This window comes from Heterodontus francisci, chromosome 37, assembly GCF_036365525.1.
Source record: "Heterodontus francisci isolate sHetFra1 chromosome 37, sHetFra1.hap1, whole genome shotgun sequence".
Classification (NCBI taxonomy): domain Eukaryota; kingdom Metazoa; phylum Chordata; class Chondrichthyes; order Heterodontiformes; family Heterodontidae; genus Heterodontus; species Heterodontus francisci.
Window position 1 is genome coordinate 23,198,356 of NC_090407.1, and position 26,276 is coordinate 23,224,631.

The following is a 26,276-nucleotide window of genomic DNA, read 5'->3' on the forward strand; positions in this document are numbered from 1 at the left end:
TTTTTCTTCATTAAAGGTTGTATAAATGGAAGTTGTAGTTGTTGAATCTGAATGCTGACCACACTTATTTTCACCTAAGTGCCTGCATCAATCCCATAATTTCAATGCTGGCTCCCTTTTAAACACCTTCCCTTCCAGAGTAGTAGTTCCTCTTCAAGGCAAGAAGTACAAGTTCAGACATTGGAATTAATGAGGATGCCCTGTGAAGGTTTCACTTCACTCAGTCAGGTCGGGGGAGGGCCATTCCTATATAAGTGCTGCAGGCTTTGATGGGGGATAGTGCCTTTCCTTACCTTGACCAACCTTGTGAAGTCATTCCATTTTTTCCTGCGCTGTCTGGCAGTTCTTGGGGTGACTCTGGTTCTATTGACTGTCTAAGCAATATTTGAATGAATGTTTGCACCATCCTTTTATGTGGCTTTCTGTTCCCAGCCACCAGGAGTCCGGCCCATACTTCTGCTAGTCACACATTAACAGATGAGTAACAGTCAGATACCGAGAACCCTTATTGAGACGGACCCTCCCTCTAGGGCCTTCACCTGCCTCAGCCCAGCTCCTTCCTTAATTATTGTTCTTCACAGACGCTCCATTCGCTGGAGAACGTGTCACTTTAATTGGTTTCTGTCCCTGCCTATGCTGGTAAAACAGTGACCAGCAGTTTAACTGCTGCCATCCCAGCCCACATCATCAGTTAGGCCCTTCTAAAGGAAACTAGAGGCAGAGTCACATGAGCATGCGGAGATCCTGTCCTGCCGCTCACCCATGAATGGGAGGAGAATCCAGCCCATGGGCTGTTGGAAAGAGTCGGGTCATTGGAATAATTGGCCTTACTTTGTTTTCTACTTCGTGCCCATATAATTGAATTACATTTCAAATCAGGTTGGATAAAAGGATGCCAGAAGTGAAACTTCGATTTTGACAGTGTGGTGCAGCTCCCATCTAAACTGATTTATTGAAGGGTGCACATTTAGTAAAACTCCAACAAGTTAACGCTACAAAAATTTGTTTCCAAGTGAAATTATGGTTACAGTGCAATTGTCCTTGAATTTCAGTCGTCAAAGTATTAAATTATTATAAGTGCTTTTTTTTTTCACATGGTTCAGTTGATGCAATTTCAGCTTGGATTGATTTTTCTTGAATGATTAATCAGACACATAGCCATAATTGCCTATTTTTCAAATGGCTGTGAAATAAATTTTGACGTGGCATTTTTATTTCGCTGCTGCACTGACTTAGTGTGGTTGCGAGCATCATGATGAAGCACATAAGAACATTAAAGGGCAATGCCAGCAGCTGCTTCCATCAGCAGGCTCGCTGTTGCTAAGCAACAGGAGGAAGTGTGTCTGAAGTGGTAATGGTACCTGACAGAAAAATGCTTTAGAGTAACAATGCTTGTTAGATACTAGAGCAGCAGTTAAGGAATTCATTATTTATATAAAGCTGTTTAGCTTTTTGTGCAGTCTTCGAACATAAAATACCAATTTAAAATGAAAAATACAGACTAAAACAGGAAGAAGCAGTCACCATTAGGGCTAAACCCGGTAAGTCTTGTTGAGAAATGTGTGTGTGATATATATTTCTCATAAATAGTCAACGCCTAACAATAGTGATCATCCTGACTGAGTTTGATGACAAGTTCATTTAAATTGCTAACCTTTATTCACGTTTAAAAGGATGGGTTTGTACTTAATGTTAATGGAAGTTTAAAAAGGTCTTAAATTACAAGAGACCATTGCGGAAGGCCTATCTTAGCTCATCCAGCTGGGATAAAATAAATTGCTATGCCTCGATCGTGTTTATGCTTTTGGTTTCTGCTGTCCTTCTTAATATAAATATTTTTGCTCAATGTACTTCAGAGTACTCTCACAGGTGATTTCCAGCTCCCTCAAGGATGCTTTCACTTGCCCTGATAATCAGGTAAAGACCATGTGGGGAAACACAGATAACAGTTTTTAGATTCCTCCAGCTATTGTTTCTATCCTGTGCCGACAAGGGATCCTCCTTATCTTTGAAAGTGGCAAAATAGCCCTACACCTGGAACTCCCGATCTAACAGCACTGTGGGAGAACCTTCACAAAGACTGCAAGGAGGTGGAAAACCAGCACCTTCTCGAGGGCAACTAGGGATGGGCAATAAAAAATGGCTTTGCCAGCACAATCTACATCCCAAGAATGAATATTAAAATGTATATTACACACACACAAAGCAACAAAGACTGAAACGAATGAGGGAGCTATGTATGCTGCCCTTTTAGTTAGACACACAACTGGGTGGTCTCCAGTAATGTAAGCACAGGCTGACTGCCATTTTCAGTTTGTATGGGACTGTCTAAAACTCTGATAAATTCATCACCTTTTACTCTCATATTGTGAACTACATTAACAGAGTAAAGTGCGTAGCCCAGATATCAGTATAGCACTTAGCTCAATCTCTGTTTCACACTGTGTCTTGTGGTTTATTTAATGACATCAATTCCTGTTTTTTTTACACTAGTGGCAATCATCTGTCCTTGGCATGTGCTGCACTCCATTAAATGTTGGCAGTGAGTTAAAAGGCAGCAATTAAATGGGATGTTTTTAGGTTGAATGAGCTTGTGTACCACATTATTTTTCCAGGTTTTGTTCTCCTTCCCCCACTCCCCTGATCTGATGAGGTGCACACCAACTAATCAATCCCAAGCCTCCACCGGTACCACTTCTTCTCTCTACTTTCCTGCCCTCTTTCCCTAAAGCTCATGCTAATTTCCGTGGACACTGGCTGCTCTCCAGTATCTCACCCAACTGGTCTTCATCTATAAGTGCAGGCTGAGGGTGTCAGCAAGTTTATTACACTGTTAGGGGGTAGTGGGGGGAGAAATGGAGATCTGTTTAATCCCAACCTCCTCAAATATCCACACCTTATAGGAGTTACTGGGTAACGATGAGGCTTGGAAACACGCTGAATTTTTCCCATTCAAGGATGTTGAAGGCAGCTTTTTTTCATTGTTTCTGATGACACCTTTAAATGACGTTATTATCGAATAATACTAACTAACAATATCCTTTATTCTTTCAAACCTTTGTAATTTACACAATATGTATTTAGAGCGTTAATGTGTGTAAAATTGAAGCCTCTGGGGGTTAATCGCTAAGGATTATCTAAAAGGCAGTGAAACTAGTTCTGATTTCAGCATTTCATTCGCGGATATCAATGAATGAGTATCTTAGAATGACTAGTCCATGGCATTGCTCGCATGAAGGTGGAGGTAAGAAAGACTTTCATTTATATGGTGCCTTTCACCTCCTCAAGACATTGGTAAGCACTTCACCACCAATAGTTGCCAGTTGAAGTGTAGACACTTATTTTGTAGGTACTGAAGCACCTAGGTTGTGTGGATTCTTTATGTGAAGAACACTTCATTAGAGTATGTGCTGAGTGCAAGGCACTTATACAGCAGTGAATCTCTCATAGTCACTGTAAGTTATTAGAAATTGTTTTATTAGGACAGCAACATTATAATGCAGGTATGCCATCCTTTCAGGCTAGAAGTTATAATTGCTCTGCATTCTCAAAATGAAAAGTGGGGGTCAGTTACCAGTCAGGCTGCACATCAGAACATTGTTCGACTGACAGCTAAACTAACAATTTGAGATTTTTTCGGGAGAGGGAGTTGAAAGACGGTATCTTAAATGTACTTTCAATGTCAGAAACATGAGGAGTTAGAGAGTGTAGCATGTCCTAATTGCAAGAATCATTGCTGAAAAGCTTAAACTTTCCTAAATTTAGACCTAGCTCAGAGCTGTTCAGTTATTAGTTTGTTATAATTTATGGCATACTGCCACTGCTGAGGAAGTGATTTTTTTTAAATAGATACTGTGCATGTGTGCGTGTGTTTTTATTCGTTCGTGGGATGTGGACATTGCTGGCTAGGCCAGCATTTATCGCCCATCCCTCATATCCCTTGAGAAGGTGGTGGTGAGCCACCTTCTTGAACCACTGCAGTCCATGTCGTACAGGTACACCCACAGTGCTGTTAGGAAGGGAGTTCCCCAGGATTTTGTCCTAGCGTCGATGAATGAATGGCGATATATTTTCAAGTCAGGATGGTGTGTAACTTGCAGTTGGTGGTGTTCCCATGCATCTGCTGCCCTTGTCCTTCTAGGTGGTAGAGATCACAGATTTGGGAGGTGCTGTTGAAGAAACCTTAGTGAGTTGCTGCAGTGCATATGTATGCATGTATGTATATATAGATGAGTACTGAAAAGTAATTTGGAATGGTAAAAGATGACCATCCAATGCTCTTCATATCACACCAAGCAATCATTTTTAAGTCTTTCATTCCTTTTACTGAGACAGCTGTTAGAAAAGCAACTAGTGCAGTTTTACAAATCATTGTCAGGATAAACACATGGTGCATCTGTGAGGCTGATCTCTGACTGAGCAGGAAAATGTTAAGTTCTCATTTGGCATTCATGTCTCTAAATGGCACTGTGATCCTCAAAGGCATGATGTGTAAATTTGTGGACTTAGCACTGTGACTGGGTCGGACTTTCTGCAGATGAAGCCTATAGAAAGGACATTATTTAACTGGACAGCTGTAGCTGTAGTATAATTGTACTCAACACCCTGGAGCTGGGCAGAAGCAGAAGAAATCAGCAGAGTTAGCTGATGGTGATGCAGTGATCCATGCTGTTGTGTTACGATCAGGTGAGGAGGGTTCGAATGGTTCCCCTCTTTTCTTTCCTTGTTTGTAAAGGATGTACTTGTCAATTCAATGAGTGTTTAACTGTTTACGCGCTGTGATCATAAAAGAACCAATCAGACAGGATTTTTTGACTTTAACAAAGAAAGAGGTTAGCTTTATTATACTGAAACTGATCTAAGTAAAATAATAAAATACGCTCCGACATTCTCTCTCACACATACAGACACACATACACACTTGAAGTACACACATGCACACAAATAGATTACAGAGTGAGGGGGTGGGGGGAGCACAGATTGGTCAAATTAGAGTCCAGAGAAATAAAAGGGAGTATACAGTCTGTGCAGGTTGGTGACTCAGCTGGCTTCAGGCTAAATTTGGTGGTCATGCAACTTTCCTTTGGTGGTCCCAATGCTTCTGATTTGAAGATGTGGAGGGATGATTTGGCTGTTCTCCTGGAGAGAGTAGTGCAGGGTTGATTTCCTTCAAGGGATCTCTGTCTGCAGCAGGGGCGTCCCTGGGTGGTCACGGTCAGCAAACAGGGTTCGAAGCTTGCAAGGTGGGGTGAAGAGAGAGAAGGAGGAAGGAGGGACCCAACTCAGGTCTTCTCTTGTCAGCATCTAGCTGCTTGTCTCCTTACTGCAGAGAAAACAGAAACTTAAGCACACGAAGGATGGGTCTTTCACATGACCATCACGCAGTGATTCAAGCATGGTAGTCTCGCAACCTAATTAGTCCATGTCTAGGAATCCCCTTCTCACAGCTAGGGTCCCATTTTTCAAGTGATTAGGTTTAGTGGTTCGTCTCCACCAGTTGAATACGTCAGGTGATGGCCTTGATGCCTTGCTAACGGGGACAGGATATGGTTCACTGAGATTCCGCATATCTTTGTCCTTGATGGGTCTTTGCAGACATGGTGTCTCCATCTCAGTGGATTGGAATATGGAAGGTACAGTGATGCAAATTGGGCAAGCCTTCTTTATCTGCAAGCATCAAGTCCTCTTTAGACACAGTCCATGTCGTACAGGTACACCCACAGTGCTGTTAGGAAGGGAGTTCCCCAGGATTTTGTCCTAGCGTCGATGAATGAATGGCGATATATTTTCAAGTCAGGATGGTGTGTAACTTGCAGTTGGTGGTGTTCCCATGCATCTGCTGCCCTTGTCCTTCTAGGTGGTAGAGATCACAGATTTGGGAGGTGCTGTTGAAGAAACCTTAGTGAGTTGCTGCAGTGCATATGTATGCATGTATGTATATATAGATGAGTACTGAAAAGTAATTTGGAATGGTAAAAGATGACCATCCAATGCTCTTCATATCACACCAAGCAATCATTTTTAAGTCTTTCATTCCTTTTACTGAGACAGCTGTTAGAAAAGCAACTAGTGCAGTTTTACAAATCATTGTCAGGATAAACTATATATACATACATGCATACATATGCACTGCAGCAACTCACAAAAACAAGAAATGCTGGAATCACTCAGCAGGTCTGGCAGCATCTGTGGAAAGAGAAGCAGAGTTAACGTTTCGGGTCAGTGACGCTTCTTCCTCTTTAGAGTCTGTTCTTTAAAAATTCAGTTTGTTTTCCAGCCGTTGGATTAAAAATCATCATTTGACATAAAGCACGTTTTCGTGACAGTTGGCGTTGGGGACAATATTGAGCTTGACTGAGACATCCACAATGCTTGATATGCGCTGTCTAGTTTCACAGGTAAAGGACAGAACTTGGGCAAGCTACCAGAGAGAGGGCTGCTGGCTTTCATTGAACCAATGTGAGTTAGTGAGTTCAGGAGAGGAAGGGGAAAATGTATGGGCGAAGGAGGGCTAAACCCAACAAATGTTGGCTCCCATTTTAGGAGAACTTTGCACTCCCATTTCCAACATACACTGCTTCAGTCCTGCCTCTGTCTCATGTATCCAATCATCTCATTGGCACAGGAATGAGCATTAATCTCTGCTGCTATGATTCCACTTTAACATCCAGTAACAGATACTCTAATTACTGGGTTAATTCTTTTGATACACATTGATGCCACAGGCGCAGAAAATACTGAAGTCATATTAGCAACAGTGATGAGCTAACAGTAGAATTGAACTAAAGAGGGTTTTCCTGCTCGTCACATGATAGTGAGGGGACATTAAGACAATATCAGGCCATACTGCCAATGAGCATAAACACTAGTTGCAAAAGTGCAAGAGTTTTATTTATATAAAGGGGTTCATTTAGCAATTGCAATTTCTAAGCATGTTTGTGTATCTTTCAAAATGATTTACAGAAGTGGAATTGGTTAGATTGCCTGTGCTATATTATCTTGAGTCAATGAAAGTACAACACTCATCTAAAGGGGCAAGAAGTTTTTGGGAAGCTGCTTGTAGGTATTGCAAAGCTGAGAGAAGGTTTTAGAAATATTGGGCTGAATTTTACAGACCCCCCCCCCCCCCCCCACCGACGTCAGGGGTCACGGCGGTTGGGGGGGTGCGGGGGGGAAATGCCTCCGGGAGAAGGTCGCCGTACACCCTGACGCTGACTCCTGGCCCGATTTTGCCAGCAGCGGCGAGGCCTCGTGGTCGCCAACACCCCCCCGCTGCTTTGCGACGGGAGACCCACTTAAATATTTAAATGAATTAAAATCAATTAATTAATTACCCTTATGCTCCTGCCGTCTGTCCCAGTGCATTCCTCGTGCCACTGGCTGGTACTCCCGCGCCTTCAGATCCCTGTCCAGGGAATTGAGGCAGAACACTGATGGGAAGGGGGTAGGAGGTAAATTTCTCAGTGCGGGAATGGGGGGGGGGGGGGGGGGGGAGCGGGGTCAAAGTAATATCATTGGTGTAGGGGATGGCGGGAAGGGTTATATTTAACTTGAATGGCAGGGCTCAAGACCCTTTAAAAATGGCATCAGCGCCTGCGCACAGGCAGCTGATGCCATTGCCTGGGACGAACAACCCACCCCCTCCACATCATCGGCGGGGGGAGGGGGGGGAGGGGGCAGTCCGCCTCGGCTATATAAATGAGTCGCTGTGCTTAATATCGCGGTGGCTCCACGATGTGCAGCCCGCATGGGCAGGCTGCCATTGTTTACGCCTGCTGCCAATTCGGCGGGCGTATAAATTATATGTTTTCAATCAAACTAAACTTGAATTGTGTTAAGTATAACTCATTTCAGTGGTATTTGAGGCCCAGAGGCTGCCAGTAGAGGAAAGATGTTAGTTAAAAATAAATTGGCCACAGTGATAACTCACAAGAGACAGTCTTCAGAGGAAAAACCAAAGTGCACAATTAAGGTGGATCCATCTGAACTAGTCTCCTACCTGAGGAATGGACTTTTTTTCCCACCATCCAAGTATTACGCCTAGCTTTGGATGCTCACCAACACCACTTGCAGTACAGAGTGTGAATCTAACCTTGCCGCATCTATACTGGTGCCTTGGGCATCACACATTATTGCTTTATACTGTTCTTATGCCGAATCCAGCAATTACTGTGCAATTGTGACGTAGAGTTCCGTTTTGTTACACTGTTAAATTATATATCACTTTAATCACGTACCTGAACCTTAGGTGTACTACTCCTGCCTCTGAGTCAGAAATCCCCACTATAGGTCTTGAGCACAGAAGCTAAACTGAGACGTCACTGCAGTGCTGAGACAGTGCTGCAATGTCACAGGTGTAGTCTTTAGAAAGATGCATCAAACCGATGCCCCACCTGCCTGTTCAGATGCACATAAAGGATACCATGGCACTATTCCAAGGAGAGCAGGAGGTTCTCCTGATTTCCTCGGCAACAGTTCTCCCTCACCCAACACCATGAAAAACAGGTTGGCTGGTCATTCAGCTCATTTGCTGTTTGTGGCACTTTGCTGTGCACAAATCAGCTTCTGCAGTTGCCCACGTAACAACAGTGACTGATCTCAAAAAGTAACGCATTGGCCATGAAGCACTTTGGGACATTCTGTATTGAGATGTAAATTCAAGGCATTAATGCAAATTAGAAGCATTCAAGGTCCCAGCAACAATCCTGGAGCAATCCACGTCCATTGCACACCAGGCAATAGTTACATACAGCATCACCCTTCTCAGATTGATTAATTAACTTCCTAAAGCTGGCCTCCTGCTCTCTGCAGAGAAAATTCTATTCAAAACTTAAATCTTTAACCTGATAACGGCCTGCGCCACCTGGACAGCCAAATGCCACTCTAAGCTTCTGGCATCAAAGAGGGGTGGGCACCTCATAATTGTACTTTTACAGGAACTGAGTGCTCATGAATTTGGGGTGGGGCCATGAGGAGCCCAAAGCAGCAAGTGGAAATCTTCATGGAATTTACCATATGCAAGTCAATTTGAAAACGCTCACCTGGGTCACTAGTCTGCGTGAGGCTTTGTGGTGTGCTGTTCCATCATGGGAAGGCATCACAACCAAGCACCCCCCTTGCTCCACATGTGCATCTTTCAACCGGGTGGGGGAGGGCGTGTTGCTGAGACCCCTGGGCTGATTGAATTCCCTCACCTACAGAAGGTCATTGAGACCAAGTGTCCACCCACCCCAGCTATGATTACTATCTCCACACTGGACAGTACAGTTAGGCACTGGGGGAGCTGCAGAATCCGATTTTATTACCGTCACTATAATCGGAATTAAAGTGATGCAGTGGGAAACAGATTTATTTTAAATGCAGATTTTTTTCCCCCTAAATAGCTCATGGGGAAATGTGGTACTTTGTTCAACCAAGCAATAGACACTGACCCTCATCACCTATATCATGCACTGTTTGGCCGCCTAGCAGAGAGCTAATCACTTTAGCTAAGCACATGTAGCCTGATAAGACGCACACAGTACGTGGGGACTGGAAGAAATACTCTTAAGTCTGATGCACAAAAGCTGCTAAGAGCAAATAAGCAGCATTCTCTTGGGGTGATGCAGTTTCCTCTGCAGCAACCTCCTGTGGAATAATACATCTGATCGTAGAAGCTAAGGCAGCAGCTCAGTAAAAACCCCTCCCTTGTCTTGGACATCTTTCACAGATTTCACCGAGCGTCTCCAGATCACTACTGCCAGTTCAAACCTACCTGCTCAGTGTTTGCCTTGTATGTTATGAGTATTACCAAGGATCTGGTCTCCAGCCCAAGGGTACAGTTTTTGAACGTTGTGCCCAGAATTTTTTTTAAATGTAAAACCGTACACCATAAATCTTAAATGTTATTGTCTTTCCATTTAGAATTCAGGGACATTAATTATTAACACGATTGGGATATTTAGTGAATTTTCCTCACCAGGAAGGCCAAAGTCAGCGATCAGGCTATGATCCTGCCCCACCCTGCCCTGTCCCACCCCTCCCTGCCCTACACATCCCTGTCCCACCTCACTCTGCCCCACCTCACCCCTCCCTGCCCTCCCGTCCTTGCCCTGCCGGTATCTGCTCCCTGTTCAGTTTTGGGCACAGCAAAATGTGGCACTTTACTCAACTTTTTTGCCACATGGGTTTGCATGTGAGGAACAAAACTGTGCTTGTGTGGGTTAGAAGCCACACTGTGTAGTCACGGGTTTCCGTCTGCACTTTTTAAAGGATAATAGAAATGAGGGATTGATTTTACAGCTTGTTTTCCGCAATCACCAGGCGGGACTGTACCATTCCAGAAATTGAAAGAAGCGGTAAATAGTCCTGTTAGTTCACTGATTTATATGTATGACACCCCTCCCCCCCACTCCTCCACCCTCAAAACCCATACAGTATTTCAAAGCCAGCTGCTCAGACACAGCCAGCAATGCTGATGTCCTTGCTAATGGTTTAAGCCGTATAGAGTTTGCTCTGCTTTTTTCACTGGTTATGGAACACTCTGCCAGAACCTGTGCGGTATCTGAAGAGAAACAAGCTCTTGATGTGTTCGATACAGAACAAAAGCCAAAATCGCACAGATGCAGATGCGAATGTTTTTGGGTTTAGAAGAACATGCACAGGCTCAGAAGCCTCGTCACTCTTTGTCTGGGTTTGTGCACTCCCACAGCTGCCACAGACTTGCTGGTCAGTACAAGCGTCTGTTGAATCCAGCCGTTTCTGCTGCCTTGCATTCCAAATCTGATCTCGGTGGTCAGTTTGTCTGAAGGTTTCTACACCTTCATCTCCTGAAAATCCTGAATCATTTTGTGTATGTTTGTGTATATGCTGCTGAGGCAGGTCAGAGATCTCAGGCCACTTCCAGGTAAGTAAACTAAAAATAAAAAAAATCAGGGGGCTGAGGGTCAGAGGGGAAACCCCTCCAGGTGGATCGTTGAGGCCTTGGGGGCTGCCTTCCCTACCCACAGCCCCCTCTTTGGGCCATGGAGCCTCGGGCTCTGATGGCCCTCTACCCCGGGCTGCAGCAGGGAGACTGCTTCTAAGAAGCTGACGGCCACCCCAATGCCTGCAAAATGCTGATGGCCCCGCTTAATGGCCCCTAAATGGGCCATCAGAATGTAAATGATCTTCCCGCCTCTGTGGAGTGGGAAGCCGATCTGGACCCTGCCCTGCCTCCTGCCCGCCACTGGGAAACGTCCCCGGTGGCAGGACAGCATTGGGGAGCCATAAGTTGTGGATCACTGCTATTTTATTAGCCCCCACCTCCATTCCTGCCACCTTGGGGCTGTTAAAATTCAGCCCCTTGTGTTTTTTTAAAGTAGTCTGTCAGGAAACTTTTAAAATATGAAAAGCTTAGCAGAGTTCTGATTTTTAAGTCTGCTCAGTCGTATACTGTGGCGATCAAAGAATGAGGTTTTCAGTGAACCTTCATTCGAAGCAAAGAAACTCCAAACACAATCTCCCTATCCAGCCTCATGTTTGATTTTGAGCCTTGCTAAGGTGGCTGCTGTAACTTCAATGAATGTTTATGAAGCACACTGAGTGTGGCCTGGTTGGGAAGAAGAGGGCAACCCACTGATATCCCCTTCCTCCAGCCAGGAATGTCAAGCACTACGAGGGGAATCGCTAACCCGGGCTCAGTTTGTGTTACAAACCAATATGTGAAAATGACAGACAGGAAAAGATCAGCTGGTCAATCAAGCCTGTCTCCTACAGTAATGTTGTAACTCAGCATCATGGTGCCCAATGTTCCCCAATCCCAAAATTGCCACAGAGAGGTAAAAAAAAACGCTGGCCAGTTCAGAGAGAGAAAATTCTGAAAGTTTTTCTCCAACCTCCGAAGGCGATTGACAAGTCGCAGGAGACCACTCAGACCATGACCCAACATCGTACCTCATACGTAGTCGTGTCAGGAACTCATCCAGCTGAATTTTTACCAGTTAACTTCAGACCATTTATTCCAAAGCTGCTCTGTGATGGAATGTCAATGCATAAATTAAAGTTTTCAAAGAAAATTCAGCACTGAAAGGGGCAAATTCTTTTAGCAATCTCTTCTGAGGACTATTAGGCATCTATCATTTTAAAGCAAGCTATATGGGGATAAATGATATTTAAGACCATTTTAAACCGGGCCTTCAGCTGCCTTGGCCCTTCCTAAACCTCGGCCCCTCCCTACCTCTTATTTTCCTCCTTTAAGACGCTCTTTAAAACCTATCTCTTTGACCAAGCTTTTGGTCACCTGTCCTAATATGTCCTTTTGTGGCTTGACGCCAAATTTTGTTTGATAACGCTCTTATGAAGCACTTTGGGACGTTTTACTACGTTAAATGCGCTACAGAACTGCAAGTTGTTGTTTTTGCAGTGAGGTGCTTTATCAAGTGCATGCTGGGGTTTTCCCTGGTGATTAGAGCCACTGACCACAAACCACTGACCACCTCCAGGCGCGTATCCATTGTCTCTCGAGATAAGGAGGCCCAAAAGAAAGAAAGAGAGCCATAATTTCAAGATGACAATATTGTAAACTAAAGAGATCAATAAAACAGTCCCAGAAAGCTAAGGCACCAAGTGACCATGCAGGATGTGGACATCAAATCACTAAACTTGATTTAAGTATATTTTATCAAGAGTTATAAGTTTGGAGAATACTGCTTGCTTCAGAGTTCAGAAACTAACAGCTTTTTTTGTCCCATTAACTTTAGCCACCTGGAATTCTGGGAGCTGACCTTCAGAAGCAGGTCTTTCCTCTACAAACAGGTGAGGGCATAATGCAGGCAGCCTGAGATATTGCCTGAGTAAAAGTAATTTTTTTTTATATCTCCAGAACATTAGAATTACCTGTATTCATAGATTTCTCTACATCCTGTCTTGCTGGAGTAATCAGCTATGGATGCAATAATCTCCATTGTATTTTGCAATGTTCCTGACTTCCCAATTTTTAAGAGAACAGTAGATGTAAATAGAATGTAGTGTAATGTCAGTAATAAGTGTGATTCAGCCATATTTGGAAAGACTAGTATTTACATAACATTTTATTACAGTTCTCAGAAACAAAGTGCTTTACATACAATTAAGCACTTTCTGGGGTGCAGTGAAAGTCGTTATGGACATACGAACATCTGAACTAGGAGCAGGAGTAGGCCATTCAGCCCCTTCGTGCCTGCTTTGCCACTGCATAAGACCATGGCTGATCTGATTGTGGCCTTGACTCCACTTTCCCACCTACCCCCGATACCCTTTGACTGGTCAAGAATATATCTACCTCTGCCTTAAAAATATTCAATGGCCCTGCCTCCACCGCTCCCTGGGGAAGAGAGTTCCAATGACTCACGACCCTCTGACAGAAAAAAATTCTCCCCATCTCTGTCTTAAATGGGCAACCTCTTATTTTTAAACTGTGTCCCCTAGTTCTAGTCTCTCCCACAAGAGGAAACATCCATTCAGCATCCACCCTGTCATGTCCCCTCAGGATCTTTTATGTTTCAATAAGATCACCTCTCATTCTTCTAAACTCCCAATGGATACAGACCCAACCTGTTCAACCTTTCTTCATAATATAACAAACTCAGCAGTTGTTTTACACACAGAAAATCATACAAACAGTAACAAGATAATTGACCAGTTAATCTGGTTCTTTATGTCGGTTGAGCGATGAATGTTGAGCCAGGACACACTGATTACTACTGTCATGCAGGCCGCCCCCTGCCAAGAATGAAGCACATTAGGTTTTTCATATGAACATTGATTTTGAACTGTTGCTGGAGCCAGGAAATTACTTGTTGAACAGATCAGCCGTGGCTGGAAAAAACATTTGCATACTAACAGACGGTGCTTGTGTAGACAAAGAACCATTCTCTGACACATTCAACCCACAATGGATGCTGATCACCAGACAGTGATGGGGTGGGGAAGCGCATTCCAGGGGATGCGCATTCCAGGGCCAGCTGGGGTGATGCAATCCACAGGGGCCAGGACTGGTTGGACCAGCTGGTCACATGACTAACTGGCTGCCCAGGGTTTTTTGAACTAGCCACAGAGAGTTTGAACTGAGAAAGACTGTTGCTCCTGGACTGAGAAGATCTCTCCTGTCTGCTCCTATCTCTCTCTCATAAGCCTCTGAATCCACTGAAGACACATGAACCTCAAGAGGGAAAAGTCTCCTACAGCGAACACGGTTTAAGAAGAATACTGGGTCCCAATGAAAAGCAAGACATAACTGCAATCAAGGTCTCTACAGTGAGCTTGAGGAACAGTAACAACTTCAGATATTGCCTCAAACTTTTCCACTTTATTTTTAGCTTCTGCTCTTTTCTGTCTCTATTTGCATGTGTGTATGCATGCTAGTGTGGCCGTGTCGTGTATCCATAGGCATCAACTGAATTAGACTTCAAGTTTAATAAATTTCAACTTTTCTTCTTTAAACCTAAGAAAGCCTGTTTGTGCTGGTTTCTTTGCCTTATAATTGGAAAGCAGTGAACAAGGATTCAGCAAGGGGGAGCTAAAAACACAGTGTGTTTAAAATTAAACCCTGTTACGGTAAGACCAGGTGAAGGTTGAGAGGGGCCCCTAGACTCCCTTCTCACCTGGTCGTAACACCACCCCTTCATAGTCAATTGGCATAAAAATCGAGCTCCTTGTTCTTCTTTGAATCGTGATCTTGGGATATTTAATATCCAACTGATCAGTCAGACAGGGCATTGCTTCAACATTTTATCTGAGCGACAGTACAACCGACATTGCAGCAGACCCTCGATATTTCACTGGACTGTCAGCCAGATTACAGCTAACTTGAGTGTCGTGGTTGTTATAAATGCTTGGCATTAGCTGTATCCATGTGTATAATACCATATTTATCAATATTAAATTACATCAGCTAGACATGAGTCCATTGCTCCAGTGAATCTCGATCTAATTGTAATCTATTTTCTTCATCCAAGGTCCTATCACCCATATAAATCTTTGTATTATCCACCACTTTGTGCATTGCTCCCCATTTCACCTTTATCCCGAGCATTGATAAAGATGGGGAAGAGCAATGGCCCAGATACTGCTAGCTCCTCCATTAAGAACCGGTCCCCATACAGAACCACTGACAGCAACACCAACCTTCGGTTGAAGGGTTTGAGACTGCAGCCAATTCCTGATCCAATCCATTATCTGCCCAGCAATCCCACATGACCCTATCTTATAAAGTAGCCTATTGTGGGGCACCTTGTTAAAGGCCTTTTGAATATCTGGGTACACAATGTTAACCAGGTGTCTTACGTCCACTGGCCTCATAATTTCCTTAAAAAACTCAACCAATTTGGCGAGACATGACCTTTTCCAGAAGCCATTTTGAGATTGTACAGTAACCCTTTCTTTGTCAATGTAGTCATACAGTATATCTCTAATAATCCCTTCTAGCAAAAACAAAATACTGTGGATGCTGGAAATCTGTAATAAAGAACAGAAAATGCTGGAAATGCTCAGAAGGTTAGGCAGAAACCCTGGATGAAAGGTCATTGACCTGAAATGTTAACAAGTTTCTCTCTCCGCAGATGCTGCCTGACCTGCTGAGTATTTCCAGCATTTTCAGTTTTTCATTCCTTCTAGCAACTTGCCTTTAGCTAAAGTCAAGCTAATGGGCCTAGTGTTTCTCAGTTCTGACTTACTGCTCCTTTTAAATATTGTCACTGTGTCGGCCTCTCTCTAATCCGTGGAAACAATCCCAGACTCCAGTGAGTTGTTAACTATATGAATAAATGGTTGGAAAATACACCCCTCTTCTTTGAACACCCCGGTGAATGCCATCTTCTTCCAGCTAGAACTATAACAGCGTCCACTTTGACACTTCTAACTTTAGCATCAACCCTACAATCAATGTTCCCTTTAAGCTGCGCACGGGCGCGGTCACACAGTAACTGTAAAGGTACCATGCAGGCCACTCACAAACTGGAAGTGCAAAAAATTTGAAATAAAAAATTGAAATAAACAGGCTGCACACAAGAAAGTTTGGTGGATCATTGCTATTGGACTATTATTAATAACACAACATCAACTTCTGTATTAAAAACTGACTCAACATAGCCATTTAAAACCTCTGCCATATCCTAGGAATCCACCTGAATTTGCCCTAAGGAATCCTTCAGTGGTCCTATGCAGTCCTTACTGGCCCTCTGACTTCTAACATAGCTGAACAAAACTTTGCTATCACCATTACAACTATCCACAGTCTTCCTCTCCAGTGTTCCTTTTGGCCACTCCAACAGCAGCGTTCATTGCCTTCAGCTGAGATTGATATCTATCCCTGTTCTCCTGAGAACTATTTTCGTTAAGCCTGTAAAAATATTTCTACTTAAGTCTGATTTGTTCTGAACATGACCCATTAGCCAATTTGGCTTTATTTTACTGTGTCCTTTTAACTCGAGGGACTTGCATGGATGCTTTGAAGACGTTCTATTTTTCTGCTGTCTTGGTAATGTCCCTGCCTAGTGGGGCTACCCAATCTGCTTCAAGTCATCTGCCAGCTATGCAAATTCCCATTCCAGAACTTGGATGTATAATCTGTACAGACACTGCGGGAGTGCTGCATTGCGAGAGGTGCTGTCCTTTAGATGTGATGTTACACCGATCCTTTCTATCTGGTGAGGTGGATGTGAAAGATCCCATAGCACTTTTCAAAGAAAAGCAGAGAATTCTCCTGATGTCCTGACCAATATTCTTTCCTCCAACAAGACCACCAACAAACAAATTAACTGGCCATTCATCCCATTTGCTGTTTGTGGGATCTTGCTGTGCACAAATGGGCAGCTATATTTGCCTATGTAACAATGAGGATTACATTTGAAAAGTAATTGCTTGCAAAGTCCTTCGGAATGTACTGAGAGCGTGAAAAACTCTCTCTTTTAGCACAAGTCTGGTGCCGTCCTGCAGTCTCTGTAGGTTCCAGGTCTTCCCAGTTCTACCTCTCAAACAGATGTACAATAGTTTTCTCTTCCAGCATCAGTGGTTTATGATCTGGAGGTCCACTACACCATCCAGGTTGTGCCTACAGGTTAGCTGCCAGTTTTGATGTTAAACTAAAGAACAGCGGGGATTGAGACGTGGGGACTAGAAATTGTTCCCTACAACCCATTCTCTCTTCCATTTCGTTATGTAATGTAATTTTCATAACCCAGCTATTTACACTCCAGATGCCTTTCCTTCTACATTCGTGTTAATGTTTTTCTGTGCCCCTACAGTTTTTTTTTTGGTTGCCTTTATACCCTTCGCGACCTTCCGTCGTGTGTATGCATGACCTGTGCTTCGACGTCACATTTCACATCCTGTCTTAATCTTGTGCACTTCTGGTGATCAACAGAGTTCAACATTTCTGTCCTCTATCCCCATGCTCATTCCTCCTCTATGTACTGGGAAGGACCCTCCTCCCTAACAAAAATGTGCTTGCGACACTCGATTGCTGGTTCCGCTTGCTGGCACTTGATTTTCTTGGCGAGTGGTCAGCCAGTTTTTATCTGCAATTGATTGCTTTCTCCACGGTTGCACTAACAAGCTTTAGTTGCCTGAAACTGTAAACATTCTCAGTCCTAACTCTGTACTAGTTCTGATTATGTAGACACAAATTTAAAAATGAAATCAAATGCAGCTCTAAAGCAGTAAATTATCTAGACATGTTGAAAAGTCACTGACAAAAATCTCGCAAAATAACCACAGAAAGACTTGGGTCAGAGGTGCATTATCACTGGCCATAAAATGTGGCAGCTGTGAAATTACAGGGGCTGTTCTGCAGATTCTAGCGTCATCATTTTCGGAAAGTAATAGGTGATTAAGAACATTCTGATATATTAATGCTGGGTGGGAGTGGATCATATGTTGGGTCCATGGTTTCGACCGCTGGAATTGAGTAAGTGAATTGTAAGTTCCATGTCATAAAGAGCACAGATCAATGGGCTAGGTGTTTAGTGGTAATTTGAGGAGAGTCTGTTTAGTGAGCATACCACCATTCAGATAAACAGCCACAATAAGCTAAGTGGCAGTTCACCTCTGCGATCACACGGTGTTATGAATGCTGGATCTTGTAACATGATTATGTCTTAAAGACTGTGATTTTTAACAAGTTCAAGATGGAGTCCAGAAAGTCAGCTGACCTCACCTCCACTCTGCGAAAGGTTACCAGGACAACAGAGAAAACAGATCACAGACTGTCTTCTGAAGAACAGAGACTACAGTAATACCTGAAAAACAATGGGTTTCGCCCTCCCAGACTTTTGAATCGTGCAACAAGGAGGCACCTGGGACAATTGAGAGGCCGAGTTGCTTTTGGAACTCAGACTACTAGTCTCTGCATTTTGCAGCAGAACAATAAAATACTGAATTATAAGTCCAGATAAATTTAACAGACTCTCTGGAGAAATGCAGGCTGTAAGAAGGGATGCAACAGGGTGCAGCCTGAAGGTGAGCTGTAAGAGAAGACACCCAGTGGTGCAACGGAAGAGAAAAAGAGAGTGAGGGAAGCCTGCTCTCTGAAGATATACAGCGAAAGGCTGTGGAAACTTGAACCTGTTTTGAGAGTCGAAGCTTGTGGAAGAGTAAAGGACTCGAACATCAGTGGTTGGAAAACTATTGGAAAAAATTCTGAGGAACTGGATTAATCTCCACTTGGGGAGGCAGGGATTAATCAGGGATAGTCAGCATGGCCTTGTCAGGGGGAGATCGTGTCTAACTAACTTGGTTGAATTTTTCGAGGAGGTGACGAGATGTGTAGATGAGGGTAAAGCAGTTGATGTAGTCTACATAGACTTCAGTAAGGCTTTTGATAAGGTCCCGCATGGGAGATTGGTTAAGAAGGTAAGAGCCCATGGGATCCAGGGCAATTTGGCAAATTGGATCCAAATTTGGCTTAGTGGCAGGAGGCAGAGGGTGATGGTCGAGGGTTGTTTCTGCGAGTGGAAGCCTGTGACCAGTGGTGTACCGCAGGGATCAGTGCTGGGGCCCTTGCTGTTTGTAGTGTACATTAATGATTTAGACGTGAATATAGGAGGTATGACCAGTAAGTTTGCAGATGACACGAAAATTGGTGGTGTCTTAAATAGTGAGGAGGAAAGCCTTAGATTACAGGACAATATAGATGGGCTGGTAAGATGGGCGGAGCAGTGGCAAATGGAATTTAATCCTGAGAAGTGTGAGATGATGCATTTTGGGAGGACTAACAAGGCAAGGGAATATACAATGGATGGTAGGACCCTAGGAAGTACAGAAGGTCAGAGGGACCTTGGTGTACTTGTCCATAGATCACTGCAGAGGAGATTCACCAGGATGTTGCCTGGGCTGGAGCGTTTCAGCTATGAAGAAAGACTGAAAAGGCTAGAGTTGTTTTCCTTAGAGCAGAGAAGGCTGACAGAGGGGACATGACTGAGGTATACAAAATTATGAGGGACATTGATAGGATAGATAGGAAGAAACTTTTTCCCTTAGCGGAGGGGTCAATAACCAGGGGGCATAGATTTAAGGTAAAGTGCAGGAGGTTTAGATGGGATTTCAGGAAATACTTTTTCACCCAGAGGGTGGTTGGAATCTGGAACGCACTGCCTGAAGAGGTGGTAGACCCAGGAACCATCACAACATTTAAGAAGTATTTAGATGAGCACTGAAATGCCATAACATACAAGGCTACGGGCCAAGTGCTGGAAAATGGGATTATAATAGGTAGATGCTTGATGGCCAGCACAGATACGATGGGCCAAAGGGCCTGTTTCTGTGCTGTATGACTCTATGACCCACCAGAAATCACATTATCCATGGATATCCAGGTTGGAAGTGCTCGGAGAAGGGAGCTAAGATAATATTGATTTTTGAAAAGTCTGGGCAATGCAACCCATTGCTACTGGGAGGAGTTTGGGACTTTTAACCGTAAAGGATTTCCTCATCATAAAGGACTGTGTAACTTATAAGTATGCTGTGAGGTTTTCAAGTGTTGAATAAGTAAAGAAAATACCTTTGTTTGTAACATGGGGTATCAGCTACTTACAAAGTACTATTTAGTTAATTGGGGATTTCTTTTAGTTTAGTCGTTATAACAAAAGATTTCAAATGTGAAATCTTGTGTAATTCGTTAAATTGGTCTGGGGGTTCATGTCTCATTTTTTTCACATTAACGATTTGTCTGAAGTTGTAACACATTGGTTAAGTTCTTGGTGCTAGGTACACTCTGTGGGGAAGGCAGGAGGTGAGAAACTGATTGCCGATGAGATAACAGGGTTTCATCTTATCCTGCCAAAGAAAGTAGCGAGGTTTTTGAAGAGCCTGCCCGCATAATGGAGTGCTGATCAAGTCTTAAACTGGGGCTTCGTAGATTTATGAATTGTTGAGAGGAAAAAAATATGTTTGGCTTGAAAGTGGAAACCTAAGAGGAATTCCATTTGAGGTCAGAGAAAATAGTAAGGCTAGAAATGTCAGTCAGGGTAGAAGGGATACTGTTGGAGTTTCCCAGCATGGTCTTGAGCAGGCATAGTACAGTGCACATCAGACAATGAGTTAGAATGTGTTGTGGATGGTTGTGAAAACTGGTTCTAGACAGTGGGTGTATGTCAATCTGTGATATGAAGTAAATTGATAGTGTTTGTTATGCCGTGATTCGAACTACCACACCTTTTGCCACACATGTTAACTGTAATTGCGTCTCCATATGTTTTTTCTAAATCATGTTAAATCCATCCAAATTCAGGTTGCTTTGCTTCCAAGGCTGGAATCTCTAATGAGTAGATAAACCTTCTGGCCAGCAAGTTTAATCCTTCAGCGGGAACTAAGCTGCCCCTCCAATAGTGCATTAACTATAGCCAGTAGTGAGTGTTGTGAAGTGTCCAGACCTTCCCCACCAGATGCCTAATGTTAGCTGAAGGCGACTGTGGACAGTGATTAATGTACGCTGTGATCCTTGGCAAACTAAACGCACTGATGTATCAGGGCACAGACACTTGAAAAAACCTGTGGCAGAAGGCTTACAGAGACCTCTGGTGGCTACACCTGAGAAACAGTTTGATGAAGCAGCAATTGCACAGAGCAAACTTTTCATTTTATTAAACATAAATATTGGACAAATTGGTGGAGGTGATAGCAATGGATCACAATGATAGGTTAATGGATTGCGAACTGGATGATACAATGGAGCCCAGTTCCATGGGAGAAAGCGCTCCTCTCTCTGATGCCAGTAAGAATACAGGGATAAACTTGGGCTGGCTGTTCCTACACAGCCACTAGTACGGTATTGCTCCTGTGAGATGGGCATCCCCTGAATTATTGAGTTTCATATTATGGAGCACCCCACATACAACACTGCACAGAAAAACAGGCAAAGTACCATCTTTCATAAAGATGGGTATTTGGTGTGAAAATGAACCCATAAAGGATGTGGAGTCCTGTCCCAGAAGTGATATCAGGGATAAAACCTCTTTACTGTGGGTTTTGGATTTGTATTTTCTTTTACACTACATTCGTTTAGAACTGGGGAGCAGCATCTGCATTTTCCTCCAACACTCCCTTGCTTGAAGCTGGTGCCCTTGCCTCTAAATTAGAAGGTTGTGGATTTCAGCCCTCACTCTGAATACTTGAGTATAAAATCTAAGCTGGCAGTGCAGTGCAGTACTGAGGAAGTGCTGCATTGTCAGAGGTGACTTCCTGTGTGTTGAATAATTTTCAAGTTATAGGAAATAGGAAGGGTCTAGTGATATGAGTCACCACAGTCTGCTTAAGCTCACTCGATTGTCTTTTGTGGTTGGAGAGAGGTTTTTTTCCAAATTTGACCTAAGATTTTTTTTCTGTGTATTTTTTGCCCCCCTCCCACTGCTAAGAGATTGTATGAGGACAGGGGGTGGGCTGGACATTGTGTGTGGGTTGCACCATGTCAAAATGGGACAGGCTCGATGGATGAGCTGACCTTTTCCTATCCTTTCTTGTATGCTTGTTTGATGCTGTCTTTCAGATAAGATATTGAACTGAGGTCTGGTCTCTGTACAAATGGATGTCAAGGACCCATAGCACTAGTCAAAGAATAGGAGGGGAGTTTCTCCTGGTTTCCTATATGTATCACTCAACCAATATCATCAAAAACAGATTAACTGATCGTTGCTGTCATTGCTGTTTGTTGGACTGTGCTGAGAGTGGGCTTCTGCATTTGCCTAGATTCCAACACAGCCCACTCTTCATGGCTGTGATAGGCTCGATACGAATGCAAGGTCATCCTGTCTTAAACAGTCCATATCCGATCCCAAGATATAGAAGTGCTGTACAAATTGTGACACCTTCAGAGTTTCTGAGGGTCATACACCACACTAAATTTCATTGGACAGGCACAGTTTTCATGTTTCTCTTGTATGTTACGTCAGTATCTGCAGACCCCCAGTGTAGAGCTCATTGACCAAACTGGAAAGGTCATTCTCTGGTAAGGACCTGAGCACAGTGATTTGTATCAGTGGAACACAAAGCAAAACCTCTATCACAGTGGAAAATGTTCTTTCCAGCAACAACAACCTAGATATTTGTATTTGTATAGCGCCTTTCACATCCTCTCCTGCCCCTATGATATTCCCTAACATCCCACCCCTGAGATATTCCCTGAGAATCAGTCCTCAAGATATTCCCTCAAATCCACCCCACATAGTTCTTCACATATTGCCCCTCAGATATTCCCGGCTTTAGGGTATTTCCTCACATTCCACCCCTCAGATATTCCCTCACATCCCGCCCGTCTGATATTCCCTCATACCCTGTGGGAAACAACTGGCTTCTTTTCTCCATCCCTCCTCATGCCTGAGACAGGATGGATCAAACCTGAATGCACCAATGGTGCACTACTCCCTCACATTGTTCCACCGTGGCACCCACAGGAAGATATTTTGAGCACAATGTAATGCTAACATTTCCGTTGAATAAACCCCAACATGATCTAATCTTATGAACCTCCTACTTATTTGCTTGAAATTGGTGGCCTGTTATTAAACACCTCTCTGACAAGTGATGGGAGAGAATCATGGGGCCTGACATCGTCTGTGTGTAATGTTGTGGTTTTTCAGTTTACAGTTAAGTCACCACAAGATAGTAGTCTGACGTTGTTTACCCTTGAATCTATACTTACTCTGTAATGCTGATGCATTATTGTTGATCAGTTAGCATATAAATATTGGGAAGACTGAAGCCGTTGATTTTGGTGCCTGGCACAAATTCCATTCCATCCTAGGGTTCTAAAAGAGGTAGCTGCAGAGATAGTGGATGCACTGGTTATGACTTTCCAAAATTCCCTAGATTCTAGAATGGGCCCAGCAGATTGGAAGTTAGCAAATGTAACACCGCTTTTCAAGAAAGGAGGGAGAGAGAAATCAGGGAATGACAGGCCAGCTAGCCTGACATCAGTCATTGGGAAAATGCTGGAATCTATTATTCAGGAAGTCTTAACAATGCACTTAGAAAGCCATAGTATGATCAGACAGAGTCAACATGGTTTTACAGCAGGGAAATCATGTTTGCCAAATTTATTAGAGTTTTTTGAGGATGTAACTAGTAGGGTAGATAAAGGGGAACCAGTAAATCTAGTATACTTGGATTTCCAAAGACATTTGAAAAGATGCCACACAAAAGGCTATTACTCCCTAACAGCACTGTGGGTGTACCTACCTCACAAGAAAGCAGCTCACCATCACCTTCTCAAGGGCAATTAGGGATGGGCAATAAATGCTGGCCTAGCCAGCAATGCTCACATCTCATGAACGAATAAAAAAACTGCAAGATAAGGGCTAATGGAGTTGGGGGTAATATATTAGCATGGATAGAGGATTGGTTAACAAACTGGAAGCAGAGAATAGGGATAAATAGGGCATTTTCAAGTTCACGGGCTCTGACTAGTGGAGTGCCACAAGGATCAGTGCTGCAGCCTCAGCTATTTACAATTCCATCACCAAGAGTGGCTTGGGAGCACCACTGACTGAGCTGGCTGACTCCTAAAGGACATAGCTGCTAGACTGGGTCTGCGGCAGGTGGTGAGAGAATCAACAAGAGGGAAAAACCTACTTGACCTCCTCCTCACCAATCTACTTGTTGCAGAGGTACCAGTCCATGACAGCATTGGTAGGAGTGACCACCACACAGTCCTTGTGGAGACAAAGTGCCATCTTCACACTGAGGATACCCTCCATCGTGTTGTGTGGCACTATCACCGTGCTAAATGAGAGTGATTTCAAACAGATCTAGCAACTCAAAATTGGGCATCCATGAAGCACTGTGGGCCATCAGCAGCAGCAGGATTGCATTCAACCACAATCTGTAATCTCATGGCCCGGCATATCCCCCACACTACCATTACCATCAAGCCAGGGGATCAACCCTGGTTCAATGAAGAGTGCAGGAGGGCATGCCAGGAGCAGCACCAGGCATAGCTCAAAATGAGGTGTCAACCTGGTGAAGCCCCAACACAAGACTACATGCATGCCGAATAACGTTGAGCGGATGTTTTACAGCGTTTTATCAACATGAGCATAATGAGCTAGAAATAGATGCTGTTAACCCTCAGGAAGCAAGTCTGGTGAGTAGAACAACCCAAGGTAAAAAGATGGGCTGCTCTAATTTGCTGCCTAGTGGCTGTTACAGAAAAGTACTGAAAGAGGCATAAGAGCAGGTCAGCTGCCTGGACAGCCAAAGATGGTGACTGGAAGAGCCCAGCACAGCAGACAAAATAAGAAATATCTGACTAATAAAAGAAGAAAGAGCTAATAATGTTCCACTGTGATGGTGTTCTTAAAATGTGAAACCTTGTAATTGTAGCAGGTTTTATTTTAATATGTTTATTTTGCCAGGTGCGGAGAATGACAGGTGCTCTGGTGGCTGTAGGACAGGGCAAGCTATTGCCCCAACATATAGCAGATCTGCTAGAGATCCGGGATTCCAGGGCCTATCCACAGAATATTATAGCCCCACCGGATGGCCTGTTTTTGAAGAATGTGGAATATGACACAAAGGGTAAGAAGCTGGAAAGTCAACAAAGTGATGGTTGTGAGATTTCTTATTTTTTTTGTGGGTGAGTCCAAAACTAGAGGTTGTAAATATAAGATAGTCACTAATAAATCAAATAAGGAATTCAGGAGAAACTTCTTTCACCAAAGAGAGGTGAGAATGTGGAACTACCACAAGGAGTAGTTGAGGCAAATAGCATAGATGTATTTGAGGAGAAGCTAGATGAGCACACGGGTGAGAAAGGTATAGTAGGGTATGCTAATATTTGTGTGCATATGCAAATAGATACACAACTCCATAAGAGAAGTCATAGCACAGTAAGCATGCTCATGTGCACTCACATTCATATACACTCACATACATACAGACACACATGTACAGACACAAACACACACTCATGTGGACACATACTCACTCATACAGACACACACATATACAGACCCTCACACATACTGACACACACACTCATACACAAACACACACACTCATACATATAGGAAGTTACACACACACACATACAGAAACTCATATACAGACACTCTGTCCCATACACACATATCTTATACACACATACTTCTTCCTTCTTCTTTGGCCTCCTTGTCTCGAGAGACAATGGGTAAGCGCCTAGAGGTGGTCAGTGGTTTGTGAAGCAGCGCCTGGAGTGGCTATAAAGGCTAATTCTAGACTGACAGACTCTTCCACAGGTGCTGCAGATATAATTGGTTGTCGGGGCTGTTACACAGTATGCTCTCTCCTTGCGCTTCTGTCTTTTTTCCTGCCAACTGCTAAGTCTCTTCGATTCACCACTCTTTAGCCCCGCCTTTTTGGCTATCTGCCAGCTCTGGTGATCGCTCGCAACTGACTCCCACGACTTGTGGCCAATGTCACAGGACTTCATGTCGCGTTTGCAGATGTCTTTAAAGCGGAGACATGGACGGCCGGTGGGTCTGATACCAGTGACGAGCTCGCTGTACAATGTGTCCTTGGGGATCCTGACATCTTCCATGCGGCTCACATGGCCAAGCCATCTCAAGCGCCGCTGGCTCAGTAGGGTGTATATGCTGGGGATGTTGGCCACCTCAAGGACTTCTGCGTTGGAGATACGGTCCTGCCACCTGATGCCAAGGATTTTCCGGAGGCAGCAAAGATGGACTGAGTTGAGACATCGCTCTTGGCTGACATACGTTGTCCAGGCCTCGCTGCTGTAGAGCAAGGTACTGAGGACACAGGCTTGAAACACTTGGACTTTTGTGTTCTGTGTCAGTGCGCCATTTTCCCAC

At 43.7% G+C, this 26,276-nt stretch overlaps 1 protein-coding gene across 2 annotated transcripts in view; it reads left to right on the top strand.

The window, feature by feature from the left end:
- pusl1 (pseudouridine synthase like 1) overlaps nucleotides 1-26,276 on the top strand; it is an 82,209-nt gene that overhangs the window by 48,799 nt on the left and 7,134 nt on the right. For both annotated transcript variants that reach the window (XM_068017298.1, XM_068017299.1), the window contains 2 exons: nucleotides 12,720-12,774; nucleotides 24,840-25,002. In XM_068017298.1, coding sequence (XP_067873399.1) covers nucleotides 12,720-12,774; nucleotides 24,840-25,002 — 218 coding nt within the window. The remainder of the gene's footprint in view (nucleotides 1-12,719; nucleotides 12,775-24,839; nucleotides 25,003-26,276) is intronic.